General features: G+C 52.5%; 1 protein-coding gene across 7 annotated transcripts in view; it reads right to left on the bottom strand.

The window, feature by feature from the left end:
* Positions 1-13022, bottom strand: part of NTRK3 (neurotrophic receptor tyrosine kinase 3) — a 333051-nt gene extending 320029 nt beyond the window's left edge. For 4 of the 7 annotated variants that reach the window (XM_048865820.2, XM_048865822.2, XM_075133174.1 and 1 more), the window contains exon 1: positions 11392-13021. In XM_048865820.2, coding sequence (XP_048721777.1) covers positions 11392-11639 — 248 coding nt within the window. In that variant the 5' untranslated portion in view covers positions 11640-13021. Of the gene's footprint in view, positions 1-11391 lie in introns of all 7 variants that reach the window. The other 3 variants (XM_048865819.2, XM_075133170.1, XM_048865823.2) reach the window with 3 other exon arrangements.
* Between the last annotated feature and the right edge of the window lie 3342 nt (positions 13023-16364).

Raw genomic sequence — 16364 nt, 5'->3', positions numbered from 1 at the left:
CAGGGAGGCACCAAGCTAAACCAGCTACTGGGCAAGTGACTCTTGGCATCAGCGAGTCCAAGGGGACACACAATGGAAGGAGCAATTTAAACTCCCCAAACTCCTCGGACCTCGTCCTGAGTTCACTGTATCCTCTCTGGCACAAAAACCCTGGCTTCACTGTCAAGAGAGAGCCGCGAAGACACCGGCTCAATGTTCAGTGGTGACACAGCTGTCTAAGGCCCTGCCTATAGCAGGGCATCCGTCATGCATGGCTGTAGCTACCCCAGTGCAAAGCCTTAGTGTAGATGCACGACCCCGGTGTAAGAAGGGGCTCAGGGAAGTGCACTACGGCAAGCTCCGTCGTGCACCAGTGCCGAACGCCTGCTGGTTTACACGGATGGCGCCACATCCGTGCAGTTACCACAACGCAACCGCCCCGTACCTAGACAAGCCCTAGGAGGCGGGGCTCTGCTGAGATGGGGATAGAGACTATCCCTATCGAAACCAAGGACACAGCCACACTCTGAACACTGGGCTGGAGGGATCACCGCACCTCCAAAGAGAGTGAAAGGAAGAACAAAGGTAACTGGAAATTAGGAGGGGGCTCCAGAAGGAGGTGAGATGAGAGAGGCGAGGGCCTGATTCTGGCCTCTACTCTGTCTCCCTTACGCCACTCCTGCTGTGTAAAGGGGCCGAAATGGACCCCTGGGGAATTCCCCAAGTGCAGGAGCATCTTAGGGCAGATATACACAGCCATCCCCCCATCCCTTTTCCCCTCCAGAGCAGGGGAGTGGAAGGAGCACTCTGCCCTCAGGCTGTCCTGGACCATGAGGCAGCCCACAGAGAGCTATGGGAAGGCTGCCATTAACTATAGCAGCCTCTGAACTGCTCTAACTTATGACAGGGGCCAAGCTGAGCCCCGAATTAGCCCAACATCTGGGTGGCACAAAGTTGGCATAAAGCCACCTTTGCTCCCTCTCCCTGGACCATACTGACTGGTCTGTGCCTCCTGAGTGGTGCGACTCAGAGCCTGGTACTTGGACTCTTTCATCTGGAATGATGAAGAGAGAGAAAAGCGAGGGGAGAGGGATACACAGCAACCCAGAGACGGCCAGTCTGGCTCCTCTCTACCCAGACCCATAGCACAAGAACAAGGGACAATAAGTGAAATATAAAAGATTCAAATTTCCCACAGATGGAGGGAAACACTTTTAGAGAACATGAAATGAACCCACAGAACTCCCTGAAGCAGCATGTTCCCAAGGCTAAAAGCCACTGAAGAGCACCTGACGATCCCTCACGCAGAGGCAAATGACAAGCACTATTAACCCGCAGATTGCAGGGCATCACCAGGTCAGACACTGTGGTCAGGAAGACATTGTGCTTAGTATTGGACTGTGGCCTCAGGGGCCTTGGTTTCTTCATGCAACTTCTTCTCAGTGATCAGGGGGCAGCCAAATGCAGCTGCAGGATACCTACAGGGAGGGACACAGGCATTCATATGGAGCATCCAGTTCTGGCCACCAGTCATGACAGCACCAATGGCTAACAGGCTGCTGGTCGGTTGGGCTGGGGCAGTTGGGACAGTCTTAGAATCCCAGAAGCTGAAGCACAGCTGACCAGATGGGGTGCCCAAAAGGGGTGCCTGATGTGATGGTTGGGGGTGTTTCTGCCTATGAAAGAGCCAGAGTTGGGCGCACAACGCTTCTCTGGCCAGCAGAGATGCCCGGGGGCTCTTCAAAGGAACAAGAGGACTCAGACTTTGTCTACGTTAGGGGCTTTGCCCTGGCATTCCATCAGTGCAAAGTCCCAGTGTAGATGCCCTGCACTGGTGTGAGACGGGGCTTGAATCAGGGTGACTTGCTCTGACTTCAAGTGAGCCGTACCCGCAAGCCCTGCTTTGTACCCACACAAGCCTCTACGCTGGGGATTCACCCCAGGGCAAAAGTCCCTAACAAAAACAACGCATCGTCTTCAGGAAAACAACCCCCACAAAGCACACACAAGCTCTGTGCTCACAAGGGCAGGCGAGCGGGACAATTCCACGGAGAACTGGGCTGGACCCATCGCAGTGCATCCAGTGTTCCCTGCACTGGGGGAGGATCACAATTTGGCTTCTCTGAGTGAGCAGCAAAAGGGGCCCCTCCCCTTTCCCCCATCTCCACCCTGTCTGGCAGCTCACAACAGCTCCTGTGCCCAAGCTCCTCCCCATGCGATGGGGCTCCATGCAAGGCATGGCCTGTGTCTGGATCTTCCCAACTCCCTCTCACCCAGCGGCCAAGGGGGATCGTACTCCTCTGCCACTTCTGTGACAGATTCACCAGCTCTCAGAGGAGGCCCGTGGTTCTCAGCCACCCAGAGACCTGTGGGGAATCTGGGACTACACTGAAGGTGGTCCCTGGGAATGAGGGTCACTGGGCAGGTTTGTACAGTATCTCTATTCCAGTGGGGGGCAAAGACTGGGGAGATATTACGTGCAACCCATCGATCCCTTTCCCTTCTACAGTCCGATCAATGCCATGAAAAGCCAGCGCAGTCACTGTAGCCCTTTAGCCATCTCCTGTCTGCAGAAGAAATCATCTCAATGAGGCTTGGCCCAGAAGGCAGCCTATCATTCCAGTGGAACCTCTCTGGGCAGGCTGGTTGGGTTGGAGGAGGGGTTGGCTGCTGGGGTTGCGGCCTCCTGCTCTGAGAAGAAGCATTTGGGCAGGAGGGAGGCAGGCCAGGTGCCCTGACCGAGCTCTGAGGCCTGGCCCGGCAAGAGGTGCTCAGGGATAGACTGTGGCACTGGAAATGAAGGGACAGAGGCATCAGCTCAGTGGTTCTGGCTGAAGAAGCCAAGCGGAATCCTCTTTCTGAAACAAGTCTGCTCAGTAGCTGTTGGTTGGCCAGTGTCCACAGCGCTGCGCTAAGCACATAACCTGCCATGGTCTCCAAGCCTTGCTGGGAGGCGGATTCTCAGGCCAAATGGAGACCTGGCACAGGCAGATACAACTCCACGGAAGTCAGCAGAGCCGCAGCCTCTTACAACCGGTCTCTAGCTGGCCCTTGTGCTGTGTTCTCTGCACAGCATTAGCTGAGTGACGTTTGGCGCTTCCATTCCCTTTCCCTGGAAAGGCAGCTGTGAGTCAGCCGTGTCCCTGTATAACCAGAGTGACAGCAGATGCTCTGGAGGGTCCAAAGGTCACGACAGGCACAAAGGTGACTCCTTCGAGGAGTGCTAAGCGGGGAGGGGTGTTATCCATGCAAAGCAGGGACGCTGAGCCCCGCCCTGGGAAATTAAACCACACAGGCACTGGCTGCAGCCAACTGTAAGGATAGCACAGGGGCAGGAAAATGAGTTCAAGGGTTTGTCTGTACAAAGACATTGTGTGTTTAACCACACCAGAGTACTTAAAGCATTACAGCCCCTGCTACTGTACAGTTTGACAGTGCTTTTACCAGGCCAGCTATACGGGAAGGGGAATAAGGCACCTTTACACTGGTATAACTGTGTCCACACTAGAGGTGGTACTGATTTAACTACTTCAGTAGGAAAATCACAGCCCTAAGGGACAGTTAAACCAGACCCGCTGGGAGAGTGGATTTGAGCTGCATAAAGGGCCTGTAACAATCCCCATCACTGCACCCAGCAGGAGCAACAGAGAGGAGAGGCTCCAGACACCAGCCCCAAAGGGCATCTGGTGGTACTCTGTTTGGAAGCAGCCCCTGCAAAATGAAGGCCAGGGACAGGCAGAGCTGAAAGATTCAGGAGCTCAGCTCCCCCAGATCAGGATCTTTCCAGATTACCCAAACAACTCAACTGCCTTCATTTCTACAGCCCTTTGCAGTCTCAATCCAGCCTCTCTCAGGGACCACATCTCTCTCAACTCCTGCCTCTTTCACAGAACTTCCCTGCTCTTGTTGAGAGTGCCTTCTCTGCAGCCCTGCCACCTGGAACAGCCTTCCCTGCCTCTCTCCACCCCACTGACTCCCCATCCAGCTCCATGTCTCAACCCAAAACATCTTCACACCCTGGGATGTGTACTTCCCTCTCCCTCTGCCGTCACAGGCTCTCGCTACACCCGCCTCTCACTTGGCAATGTGCTTTGGGATAAGCGCTCTGCATAAACAAACACTGTGCAAAACAAAGATGGATTGAATTACAGACCTTTGTAATGATCTTACTAGCAGCCAAAACCTCAGGGACCAGAATCCTGGAGAAAAAGACAGACCAGAGGCTCTGGTAACATAGGGGCATATAATCTCTGGGGACCCAGCATCCTCTCCCAGCTGATAGCACAAGTAGAATGAGTTGGGTGACTCTCATCCTAGCGGATATTTGTCCACATCATGAATCCACCCCATAATCTGGCGTCATTTGCAGTCTCAGCTTGGGAGACCCCCAGGGCTGGAACAGCAAAGGAGGAGGCCAGGGCGGAGAGTGCTGCTGGTCAGGACAGAGGAGTATCAGAAGGGCTGAGGGGAGGGGGAAGCTGGCACAGCTCGTACTCTATCTACAATCCCCCTATCCCTGCGATATCTGACAGCTGCCTCCGTTCTGGCTGGTCCTAGCCAATTCTCATAAACACCACGTTCACACATGCATCTCATAAAGGGCTGACGGTCATGGCTGAGATTCCTGGGCATGGAGGAGGAAAGTGGTTGTATGTTCAACCAGAGGCCTCACAAGTCATTTCGCCTGGACAGCTCATGGCTGAAATGTACATAAAGAAGCTTCATGGAAGATACAGAGGCCACCTAAACCTCTTCTGGCATCAGCACAGTCTGGATCCCCACTAGGACATGGTAAAAGTCCCTGCAGTACAGTGAGGGGTGACTTGTATGGATCCCCCCCGTATCTGTACCCCATTGTCTCTAGCAGGACAGTTCACTTAATTACTCGTTGGAAGGTTCCCCAGCAACCCCTTCCATCATTCTAGGCCGACACGAACTCACGAAATCCAGCCTCCTTCCATTCCTGCCAGAAGGGCCCACATCAGGCAGGAGGTGTAACACGCGGGCACCACTGGAAGAGATTCCTCATTGCTCCATACATCAGGCGGTACGGGAAGGGTGTGCCAGAGCCATGTATCTGCTGCTTTCCCCGTTAGCAACCTACTACACCGAGGGCCTCTTCTCTCCCCTGTTTCCATGCGTGCGGATCTAACCGTGCCTGGCAAGTGAGCCAGTCTTCCCCCAGGCTGTGAGACCGCTGAGACCTGACCTGTCAGGTCCACTCCTCCAAGGCCCACATATTAGAGAATTCAGCACATTCATGTTTAACTAGGTCTGGTTACACCAGACACTGCCTGTGATTTGGTGTAACCTCATTGCATTGGCAAGGCACACTGGGCTGTCTGACCACTCTTCCTGTCCCCCAGGGGAACACAAGAGGCTCACCCCCTTCTAGGGGTGAAACAGGCTTCTCCATGGGGGACCCCCAGGAACAGGGTAACACAGATTCCGTGTCTCTCTAAGGATGTGAATTCTGCTCACCCTGCCATAGGCAGCTACCCAGTCATGGTGGGTAATGTTAAGGACACCTCCTGGCCCCTCACCTCCAAGCCCTCTACAGGGTGTGGTTCACCATGTAAAACACTGTTCCCCAGTCAGAGAAAGGAGCAAGGCAGCTGGCGGTTATGTACTAGGGACATGATCTCTGTGCTGGAGCAGGGGGACCCCACCTTGCGACAGGGAGCCCAGGAGTGATGCACACACCCCAGCACTGTATGGATGGAACGAGGCACTTTCACCTCTAGGTCACTGTTTCATACAGAGCCCACAATGGCAGCGGATGGGGAGCATGAACATGGCTGCTCGGTGGACTGAGTGAAAGGAGCTGGTGGGGTCGAGACCTGCTCCTAGCAGCCAAGGGGCCATGTCACTCCTGGCCCCCTCTCCGGCAGTCTCAGCAGAGAGGTTGCGGATGCAATGAGCCAAGAAGACTGAACCGCCCGCTCCTGTGGGTGAGGAAAGCTCATGTTCCCCAACCCATACCTGGCCTAGAGTAAAGCAGAGACCTCCTGTCTCCTGGCCTGGAGTGAAGCAGAGATCTCCTGTCTCCTGTCTCAGTCTGGCACCCTCAGCAGCACTAACGTCACTAGGAAAATACATGAAGAACATCGGCCCAAGGAGCCGCCCCCATCGGGACGCTAAACCCCCTACACGTGCTAGCTGCAAGCTAACCCAGCCATGGCTCACACGGGGCCCTCGCAGTCCACAGGCAGCCGCTCCATCAGGTGAGCCAAGGGCAGACACCGTGCTGAGCTCATCTCAGCTGGAAGGGGTTCTCGACAAATTTTGCAAGGCTTTCCAAAAACAAGGACGAGCCACGGGTTCTCCCTAGGAACATGATGCTGGCTGGAGCTCAGCACCCTCCTGGTCCCTGGGAAGAAAGCACAGATAAGGAGAGCGCCTGACCTTACACGACTACAGCTAACAGGAAAGCTTGCGCAATTCCCCTGCGGCAGGAGGACGCTGAATGGCTCATGGTCAGAACCAGACCCTCAGAGGCCCAATCTCAAAGCCAGACGCATTGCCAGGGCACTCGGGGATGGGGGTAAGAGTCCTGCCTGCTCAACACAAGGGCACTGCCAGGGTTACTCGGGGCCTCAGGGGCCCGTGCCAGCCACACAATCCTCACCCACTCAAGCCAGGGCCAGGAATGCTCTGCCCTTCCCATACTTCCCTGTTAACCCTTTCTGGTCTGGATTCTCATAAAGCTCTGCAAGTCACCCCTTTTCCAGCACGGGGTGGGAGAGTCCATCAATTACAGGAGGAGCCCCAGCACCCCACTGCAGCTCCAGCGCTCCTCTCCTGAAAGCAGCTGGGAGATCACCCGCCCATCTCACAAGGCCAGGCCTTCCCACTAGCTCTGCGCCTTGCGCCCCCTGGCTGGTCCCAATCTGCAGCACACACCAGTAACAGCAGCAGAGCAGCACGGGCTTCACAGATCAAAACAAGAAATGTGACCATTCCGCTCTCCATGGAAGGAGAACGGGGGGGAGAGGGACAAAACCAATCTGAGAGCGGAACGTTAATTAATTGAGGCTTTTGTTCAATTTCTAAACAAGCTTTTAAACGGCAGCTTGAGTTACACCTGCTCTGATAATATTACAGAGAGGCGGCCCAGCCAAACTCAGAGCGACCCACTGGCAGCTCAGGTTACCAGCATGCGGCTGCTTTTCCGGGAGCGCCTGGTGTTTAGGATCACAGGCTCGACGGGAGCGGTGGCCGTGGCTGATCGCTAGCCAAAGGGCTGCCTTCATGCACAGCTGCGCTCACACCGCACAATCTCCCCCCACGCAGACAGCTGGGGGAATCTGCTACAGTGAACTGGCAAGTCGGCACGCAATTCGAACTCTGACCACTACGGCTCGACAGCCAGGCCATGACAGAGCGACATGCGGCTGCTCAAGCCTGCGCAAACTGAGCCCTCTGGGCTGATTTCAAGGTAAGGGAAGGAACGCCAGCATGGCTTGGGCTTGGGAACTGCCCAGAAGAGAGGAAGGTGGTGAAGAGCTTCTCAGCACTGGCAGGATCCGAAGATATGAGATGCCAGGGTCCAGATCCTGGCTGCTGGTAATTCCTCTGCCATTGATGGGGGAAAGGAGAGTGAATGCCCCAAACAGGCTCCAAAGAACTGGGCCCCAAATATAACAAACAAGGACACAAGAAGAGAGGGATAGCTCAGTGGTTTGAGCATTGGCCTGCTAAACCCAGGGTTGTGAGCTCAATCCTTGAGGGGGCCATTTAGGGATCTGGGGCAAAAATTGGGGATTGGTCCTGCTTTGAGCAGGGGGTTGGACTAGATGACCTCCTGAGGTCCCTTCCAACCCTGATTTTCTATGATTCTAAGGACACCTCGGCAGCTGGCAAGCTGTGATCACTACACTGATTGGCTAAGAACTGCATCTACCCCATAACATATTGCCCCTTTCCCCCACCTCGGCCCATTCTTCTGCCTCACGCCACTGTGATGTCATCTGTTAGACTCTCAGCTCTTGGGACAGGTCCCTGTTTCCTATCTGCTTGTGCAGCACCTAGCACAAGGGGGCCCTGGCCTGGATGGCCTCCGGGATGTTACAGAACCAGAGCAAAATGCTTCCAGTGGCTTCATCCCGAGATGAGAATATTCCCTCCTTCAGTGGGATGTTTTTCTTTTGAAGACCTGTAGCAAAAGGGCTCCTGGCCTCTCCTGCTGGGCTTTGGAAATTAAAATAAAGATGAATGGAGTGTTCATCACCTAGGATCCTCTTCCTCCCATCCCCCGGCCCCTTCTCTCTTTCCCAACCCTTCCCTTGATGAAAATGGCCTTGCATCTCCACAGTTCAATCCACCAGAGAGACCCTGTGAGCGTAGCTTTACCAGCAGTCAGGTCTGTCGTTTGGCAACGGGGAAGGCATCGCCCTCGGCCCTGTGGCCTTTCAGGGAAAGAACATTTCAGCGGCAACACGCCTCACTCATGTTTTCAACAGCCACGCAAAGGGAAAGCCTTCACGGAAGTCTCTTGAAAGCTAGAGATGCCTTCCCAGACACTGGGCATTGCGCAGCGGGGACTGGAGAACAGGCCCAGAGACACAGGATCCATTACAGCGGAGCATGCCAGAGTACCGCTATCCACCCTGCCAACACAGTCCCCCACCCCTCTCCAGAGACTGACGGGAAGGGCAGGGGCTGCAAGCTAGCTACTTGCTTTCTTTTGTACACCATTCCCCACGAGGGGCTAGAGAGCTAAACGACCCCCAGCCCATCTCACTTGCGGCCTACTGAGGCAATTGCACACCACTAAGTCATTCTGGCTTACGAAAGAAAAGCCCCAATGGGCTTTTACACTAGGAAACAGGATGAAGCAGGATGACACAAAGGTGACATTCGGCATAAGGGAGAATCACACTCTTCTCTTTGGGGAAGGCAGTGGATTCGTTATTAGGGGGATTGGAAACGTGCCCATCACCCTAGCATCTGGGCACTGTAACTTCCTTGGCAACAACATAGTTTTGGCAGGCCAGGAGGGGGCTGAACTATAGCCTATATTTAAAATCTAGAGGTGGGGGAAGGGATGATCTTTGACCTCTCCCCATGAACTGACCCAATCAGCCCTGTCTTAGCCTCCCTTTCTGTCGAGGGCGGAGTGAGCAGAGTATTCTTGCTAAACACGAGTTTCTGCCCTAGCTCCTTCAGGCCACGCACTCAGGTCCCGAAGGAATCCCACACAAATCGCAGGAGGAAACGACTTCTTAGGTGCCATCTAGCCCACCAGGTTGCCCCCTCCAAGTACAATGGCTAGTGCCAGTTGTAAGCATCCTGAACGCCTGGGTTTTCATCTCTTCCCTGGGGAGACTTTTTCACCGTGTCACAGATCTCACTGTCCAGACATCTTCCCTGATATTCAGCCTAAAATCCTGAATCACAGTAGTGGTGGTTATGGATTAGCCTCAATTCAGTTACCACCATTTCTTCCACAGCTACAGAAGTCCATTTAGGGAGGTGGGGAGCCAGGGAAGACATATTATTCTAGGGGGAACACAAACAGATTTACCCAGTCACCCTCTCATTATTCCTGTCCTGAAAAGATGCTCTTCTCCTGAAAACATCTGCTAATGGAGTTGAGAGGTTTGGGGCTGGGTTTTAGGATTTTTGTTTGGGTTGGGTTTTTGGTTGACTCCAGCATTTTTCAATTTCAAAGCAGTAAAGACATTTTCTAGACACAAGGGTTCACATTGTAGTGTCTCTTCCCGCAGTTCAGAATTGTGCATATACACACACACAAACACACACACAAACATGTACTAAGTAACAGCCACACAAGCTGCCTCTGAGCCCCAGTACAGTAAACAATTTGCTAGCTCTCTCCCCTCTTACAGCCTGCTTGATGCTAACAACAAAGGGTTACGAGAAAAACACAACAAACGGCAAGCACAGTAATAAACACAAGTTTCTCCCACTTTCCTAGTGTTATCTGGATTGCTCCAGCATCCCCAGCAATACACCGGCACAGGGTAAATATGGGCCATTTGGCACGCAAACATTACATTAGGTTCATATTTACTTTCCCTGATCCCTTTAGTTTCTGGAGAGCAGATTTGCTGGAAAGGGAAAGCCATAGCATGGGAATAGGTCCGCGTTCCTCACTAGACCTGGACGTGGGGAGAACTGCTTGGGCATTCATTACATTAAACCCGTTAACAGCAATGGGTCTGTGTTAGCCCAGTCCTCTTTATCCGGTAAAGGTGCCTGGCAATGCTCTTAAGTAGGGTATCACAATTATTCCATAGCAGTGCTACAATTGCACTGTGACCAAATAGCACAGCCTCGGGAAACGAACCATCAAAGAGCACCCTTCGAACAAGCTATTTCACAATGGAGGTGGGAAATAAATAAATAACCGGCAATTACTCATTCCCAACCTTGCTGCATTTAACTGCCAGGATAAAGCATTCCACCTCATTTCTGCCCAACTTCCCACAGGCAACTTACTCATGGGGCTACATTTCCCTAAATGCTCACATTTCAATTAGCATTAGAATAATGAAATGCCTTGCAGTTCACCTCCCCGAAAATGTACTGAACGCTGAAGAGCAGAGATTGCAGAAGATGAGGGATTTTTTAAGCACACACATAACATAGCACGGAGGAAGGAGGGGGGGGAGGAATCCAGTCCTTTCCCTACTCTACGCTGATGAGATTTGCATGGGCTTTTGCTACCAGCCTCTCCAAACAAGGATAATGCAACTTCCAGTTGATTTTCCAGATAAACAAGCATGCAAACAAACGCAAAGTGCTCAACTACAAATATCTGCCTCCTACACATACCCCCGCTACCTTGAGATCAAAATACACAAATCCCAGCTCAGCATCCGAGTGGGGCTGGGAAATTGTAACAACTTGAGGGGCATCTCACTCTCTCTCTCTCTTAAAAAGGAGAAACTGCAGATTCCCAGATACACACAGCCAGGGCACAGGAGGGTGGGTTTGCCAGTGGGGGGAATAACAAATGACAGTTTAATCGGATCCGAAGTCTCTAAAGGAGCAGGCGGCTTAGAACTTGCTTTACGTGCCCAGTTTGTGTGTGTGTGTGTTTCATCTCTCTGCTAACACAAATGGTGAAAAGAAGGGGTCGCTTTACAGCATCTCTGCCCGCCCCTGCTAAGCCATTTCGTCTCATTTACTTTACCCCACTTAAACGTGAGCCAAACTGTTGCTGTTTCAGTGGGGGCAGAAAATTAGATTCGCGTCCTCTGCACGCACCCCAGGCATAACGGGTCTGAGGCAGGCAGGGAATAACCATCATCCATAGCAATGCTGAGGGCACCTGAAATCCACACGCCAGTTTCTCCCCTTAAACACACACACACACACACACTGTGTCTCGGGCAGCAGTAAAGGAAAGGGCACCCACTGGGGTGGGGAGAAGAGCTGACTTACATTGAAGTGATGTTCCTTGAGATGTCAGTGATGTTGATGCTGGTGTTCCCATTGCTGGTGCCTGAATCCTGCCCTTCCAAGAGAGGGAAGAGGTTCCCATCATCCGGCTTCTTGCAATTGATGTCTGTCTTGCTGCAAAGGCAATTCGCAGGGCAAGCCAGCCCCGAAAGCAGATAGTCTCCCCAAATGCTCCAAAACAAAAATACCCTCCAGAAACTGCACTTGGTAGGGCAAAGAGAGACATCCATCTCCGACTGCTGCTTCTACAAAAGAGGAGGAGGAGGAGGAGGAAAGGGGGATGGGGGGAGAAGGGGAAGGAAACAAAGACAGAGGGAGGAAAAAACTCAAACGATCAGATGCAAAAATCCTCCAGCAGATGAAATCATGCTGGCAGCTGGCTAGGAGAAGCTGTAATTCCCCCTACAGTAGCGGTCTGAAATGCATAGTGCCTTGTTGATTGCAGGCTGGCTCTCGGTACCAGGCGCTCTCTCGCTCCCTCGGAGAGACTTCTGAGGATTGCAATAGAAGATGGGGCGGCAGCACGCGCGCACACACACACACACACACACGCACACAAATGGTGCTAAAGTCACCAAGTCCCACCTACTGGGCAGAATTAAAATTGACACACCTGCAAAAAAACCCACACAGAGGCAAGAAGAGAGGATCAGGAGAGGAGGGTGCACCCTCTCCATGCCCTCCCCCACGCTGGCTGGATCTGCTGCAGCAGGAGATGCGTGCAAAAATATATGCGTATCCGTAGAGCTAGATTGCACAAGTGCCTGCAAAGAAATCCCGTCTCGGCGTGTTTCCCTCTCTGCAATAAAAAGGATCCCCACCCCCCATCCCCTTCCACTTAAAAGAAGAGGCTGGGATCAAAGCTGAGGACTGGAGAGGAGGAAAGGCATCCCGGCTGGAAGAGGGAAAGTTCCAGTTGGGATTGCAATTGAGAAGAGGGGGAGGGGAGATTGTCTTCCGCTGCTTTTACTTTCTTTTTCTCCTTTTTATTTTATTTTATTTTTTTCGCTGCAATCCGGACAGCCCGCCGGAAAGACACGCACTGAAACCGAGGAGCCTGACCCCGGCGCGGATTCCGGGTTAGGCGTTTCTTTGCTCAGGATCCCGGGGAGATAACAGGCAGCTCCCAGGGGTGGGTGTAAAATAGATTGGAGAGCGCCCAAGAAGCACTTTCGAGAAAATGCACCCCCGCCAAAATAGAGGCGGCTGGGAACAATGCAACGGGGACCCAGTGGATCGTCTGGAACTGCCCGGCGAGCTGCAAGGCAAGGGGGGGGGATCTCTTTCGCTCCTTTGCACCAGCAGATTCTGCCATCACACGCACACACCCGAAGAAGAATGAAGTGTTGGAGAGGCTGGCCTGAGAGCGCCGAAATGGCACCAGGAGAGCCGCGTGTGAGAGCTGAGCAACAGAGCGAATTAAGATGCATGGTGCATTTTTGGCAAGCGCAAACCCAAGCGGATCCGGGGGCTGCTTAATTTGCTCTGCTCTTCTACAGCGCTTTTTTACGTGCTTTTTTTTTTTTCTTTAGTTTCTTGTTTCTGCTCCTCCGCACAGAGAACACGATGATGATAAAGGAGCCGAGCGGCAGGCGGGTGGTGGGGAAGAGGAGAGGAATTACAGGTGAATCAGTCCAGCTATCTCAGGCGGGTCGCTGCCAGGGAGAGGGACTCGCTGCTTAGTCCGGGGGGGGGGGGGGGGGGGGACACTGGAAGTCTTGGCTGTTTACTGAATCAAAGCAGCGCGATCGGGGAGGGAGGCAGCTTAGCAGCAGGCAGATAAACGCACCGAAGCTACATGCAGTCAAACCAGGCCAGCAGGAAGAGCAAGGGGGAGAGATTTCAGAGGAACAGCCGTGTTAGTCTGTATTCGCAAAAAGAAAAGGAGTACTTGTGGCACCTTAGAGACTAACCAATTTATTTGAGCATGAGCTTTCGTGAGCTACAGCTCACTTCATCAGATGTTCATCAGAGAGAGAGGCTGCAGCTTGACCTGTATCTTTCACGAAGGATTCCCAGCAATTCGTGCAAGCCACACAAGGGGGCTGGGGTTGCCATTCAAAGCCCAGAGTTAATACAGCATATCAGCGAGGCAGCTGAAGTGGGGCTGTCAGCTGGGATCAAACTTCAATAGCATCCCTGTTATTTCTTAGCGCCTAGAGGCCCAGTCGCGCACCGTGCTAGGCGCTGGACACTCGTGAGGCATTTGTTTGTTGTCCTAGACTGGACAAAAAGATCTAGTAAATAGCCTAGAGGGAAGGATCCTTCCGGGTTCTGCAGATGGACTAGATGGGACCTAACGGGGCTTTCCCATCTCTAGGGCCTGTCATCAGGGGTAGTTGTACTGGTGTCCATTTGCTGTAATGTCTTCGTGAGTGGGAGGAAGGATGGTCCCGTAGCTAAGGCTGAAAATTGGGAGAACTGAGCTCTTCCTCTGTCCCCGACCCTCTGTGTGGCCTGGAGCAAGATACTCAAGCCAAAATGTTCAGACTTGGGTACCTAAAGATTAGGGTGACCAGATAGTAAGTGAAAAATCGGGACGGGGGTGTGGGGTAATTGGCACCTATATAAGAAGAAGCCCCAAATATTGGGACTGTCCCTATAAAATCGGGATATCTGGCCACCCTACTAAAGATAGACTCCTAAATCCATAGTTAGGCAGCTAAATAAAAGTGACCCGATTCTCACTGGCTTCAGTGGGTGCTGTCAGGACTCAACACCACTGAAAATCAGGTCACATATTTCAGTCCCTCAGTACATATTGAGGTGCCTAACTTCAGGCACCCAGGATTGAAAGTTTTGCTCAGACTCCCTCCGTGCCTCAGTTTCCCCATCTGTAAAAGGAGATAATGATCGTGACTCACCTCAGGGAAGCAGGAGGATTTGTTCATTCCTGTTCAGGAAAAGCTTTGAGATCCAGATATTGAAGAGGCTAGAGATCGGCAACGTCATTTTATTATTCGTTACATCTGTCAATATATTTAAGGAGAGCCACTCCTCTTTTCCTCCCAGCCTCTGGAACGCAGCTTCTCATGCTTCTTGTTATGTATCTGTTGCGTGCTGACAGCATGCTTGGTGCTGCATGGAAAAAATCATCTCTCTGCCCTAAACAAACAGCAGGCTCCCATGCAGACACACAGCTGTGCTGGGGGACCAGAAGGGTGGGTTCCATCAAACAGTGGAGTAGCAGGTCTGTGTGTTTTGTTACCCAATATATAACAACGCTTCTTTGGGTGGCAGATTAGCACCAAGGGGGTTTCCTTCTACTGGACCCTGTCATGAGGTCAACTGCCTGCGTTTGTGATATCACAGTGTGTTGCCATGGAAATGCCTCTGGTAAGAGGACATCACTGCAGGATCTAGCAGGAGGAGATGGCAAATTCCTTTGTTTGAGGGCAGATCTCTTGGATAGTTATGCCAAACAGAACAAGAGCAGCATCTGGAGGCTACCCACCTGTTGCCACCTGCACTTTCAGAGCAATAGATTCGCAGATCCCACCGGTGCTCTGTATTCCAAGGAGCTGTGATCTTGCTTAGCATTTGGGTATGACTCATGCACGAGCATCTCGTCCCATGGTGGCAGACCCGCTTTAAAGAGAAACATTGTGGTTTTAACACCCCCTGTCCCTGTTTAAATTCTCCTCCGCACATTCTGGAAGCAGAGAGAGAGAGATACTTGGATTTAGAACAAATAAGAAACCTCCAAAGACCCTTTGGAGAGCTGCTTGGGAACAAGAGGGGATATGGCAGAATAAGCTTAATTATGACAGCAAAATGGGATTGAGGAGGGGATCTATTAGTTATATGCTGGGCTGGAGACACGAGAAGCCAAGAAGCAGGGCTGCCTGGCATCTGGGGCGGACAGGAGGAGAGGAGAAACATCTGTCACAAAAGGATGACCAGAAAAGGAGGGGACAGGCATGTCACTCAGCTTAGCAAGTGCAGAGGAGCAGTCAGACCTGGGAAGTAGCTAGTATTCCCCAGAGCTGCACTGCTCCAAGAGCGGGCGCGTGCGTGGGGTTAACAGGCATAGGGACCTCTATGTCTGGGTCTACAGTTACAGGGCCAAGTCCTGACCTTTTTACCCAGGCAAAATTCTCATGGGTATTTTCGCTGAGGAAGGAGGGAGTCAAAGCTGAGTAAGGGATTCAGGGCTGGGCTCATATGTGTTAGCTAGTGGGCTTGATTCATGGCTAGGCCCACGTGGGCTCCAATGTACGCTCCTTGTGCCCATGTGTGTAGCTGCACCAGAGGCGAGATTCACCCCTACAGGAGGGCAAGTAGTGTCTAGCCAGGGGCGGAGCCCCACTAGAATCCCACCAAATCGACCCAGGGAGCACCTCTGCCAGGGGCCTTCCTTGGCTCTGTCCCCTCCCCTAGCTGCCCCCACCCCATTTTAGGGCTGCACCAGATGGCTCTGGGCACAACAGGTATGAGGGCCACTTGCACTCTTGTGCCTCCTCTACTCCTGAGAGGGCTCCCCTGCAGCTGGGGCCTTCAAGCAGAAGCGAATCTATCCCAATGTTTGCACAGTGCTTTGAAAACACGGGGCCAGATTTTATTGTATGCACAAGTCCCCTGGGCATTCGCAGTGATTGTGCATGCAAAGTCCAATTAGATGTCTGGGTGACCATTTGCTCAGCTACTTCAGTGATGGAGAGCTCATATAAGCCACCTGGACAGATAGACACACATGGGCACTACGGTCCTGCAAATAATAATATAGGTTTAACCACTGCCCTTCATTTAATATAACCATTGGGGCAGTTAAGCGTACATCATCGCCCAAAGCAATGGCATACGTGAATGAGATCAGGAATTTACAGTGTGGGCAGAGGGATTTTGCTCAGTATTATTTTAATCAAGGGTTGATGTGGTGAGGAAGAAGCAGGACAGAGACAGACACAGCCTGGAAGTGTGATGTGGCCCTGGGAGAAGCCTAGAGAGAGATTTAG

Source organism: Caretta caretta, chromosome 10 (assembly GCF_965140235.1).
Source record: "Caretta caretta isolate rCarCar2 chromosome 10, rCarCar1.hap1, whole genome shotgun sequence".
Lineage (NCBI taxonomy): Eukaryota > Metazoa > Chordata > Testudines > Cheloniidae > Caretta > Caretta caretta.
The sequence above is the reverse complement of the archived record's forward strand: the minus strand, read 5'-3'. Positions and strand labels throughout refer to the sequence as shown.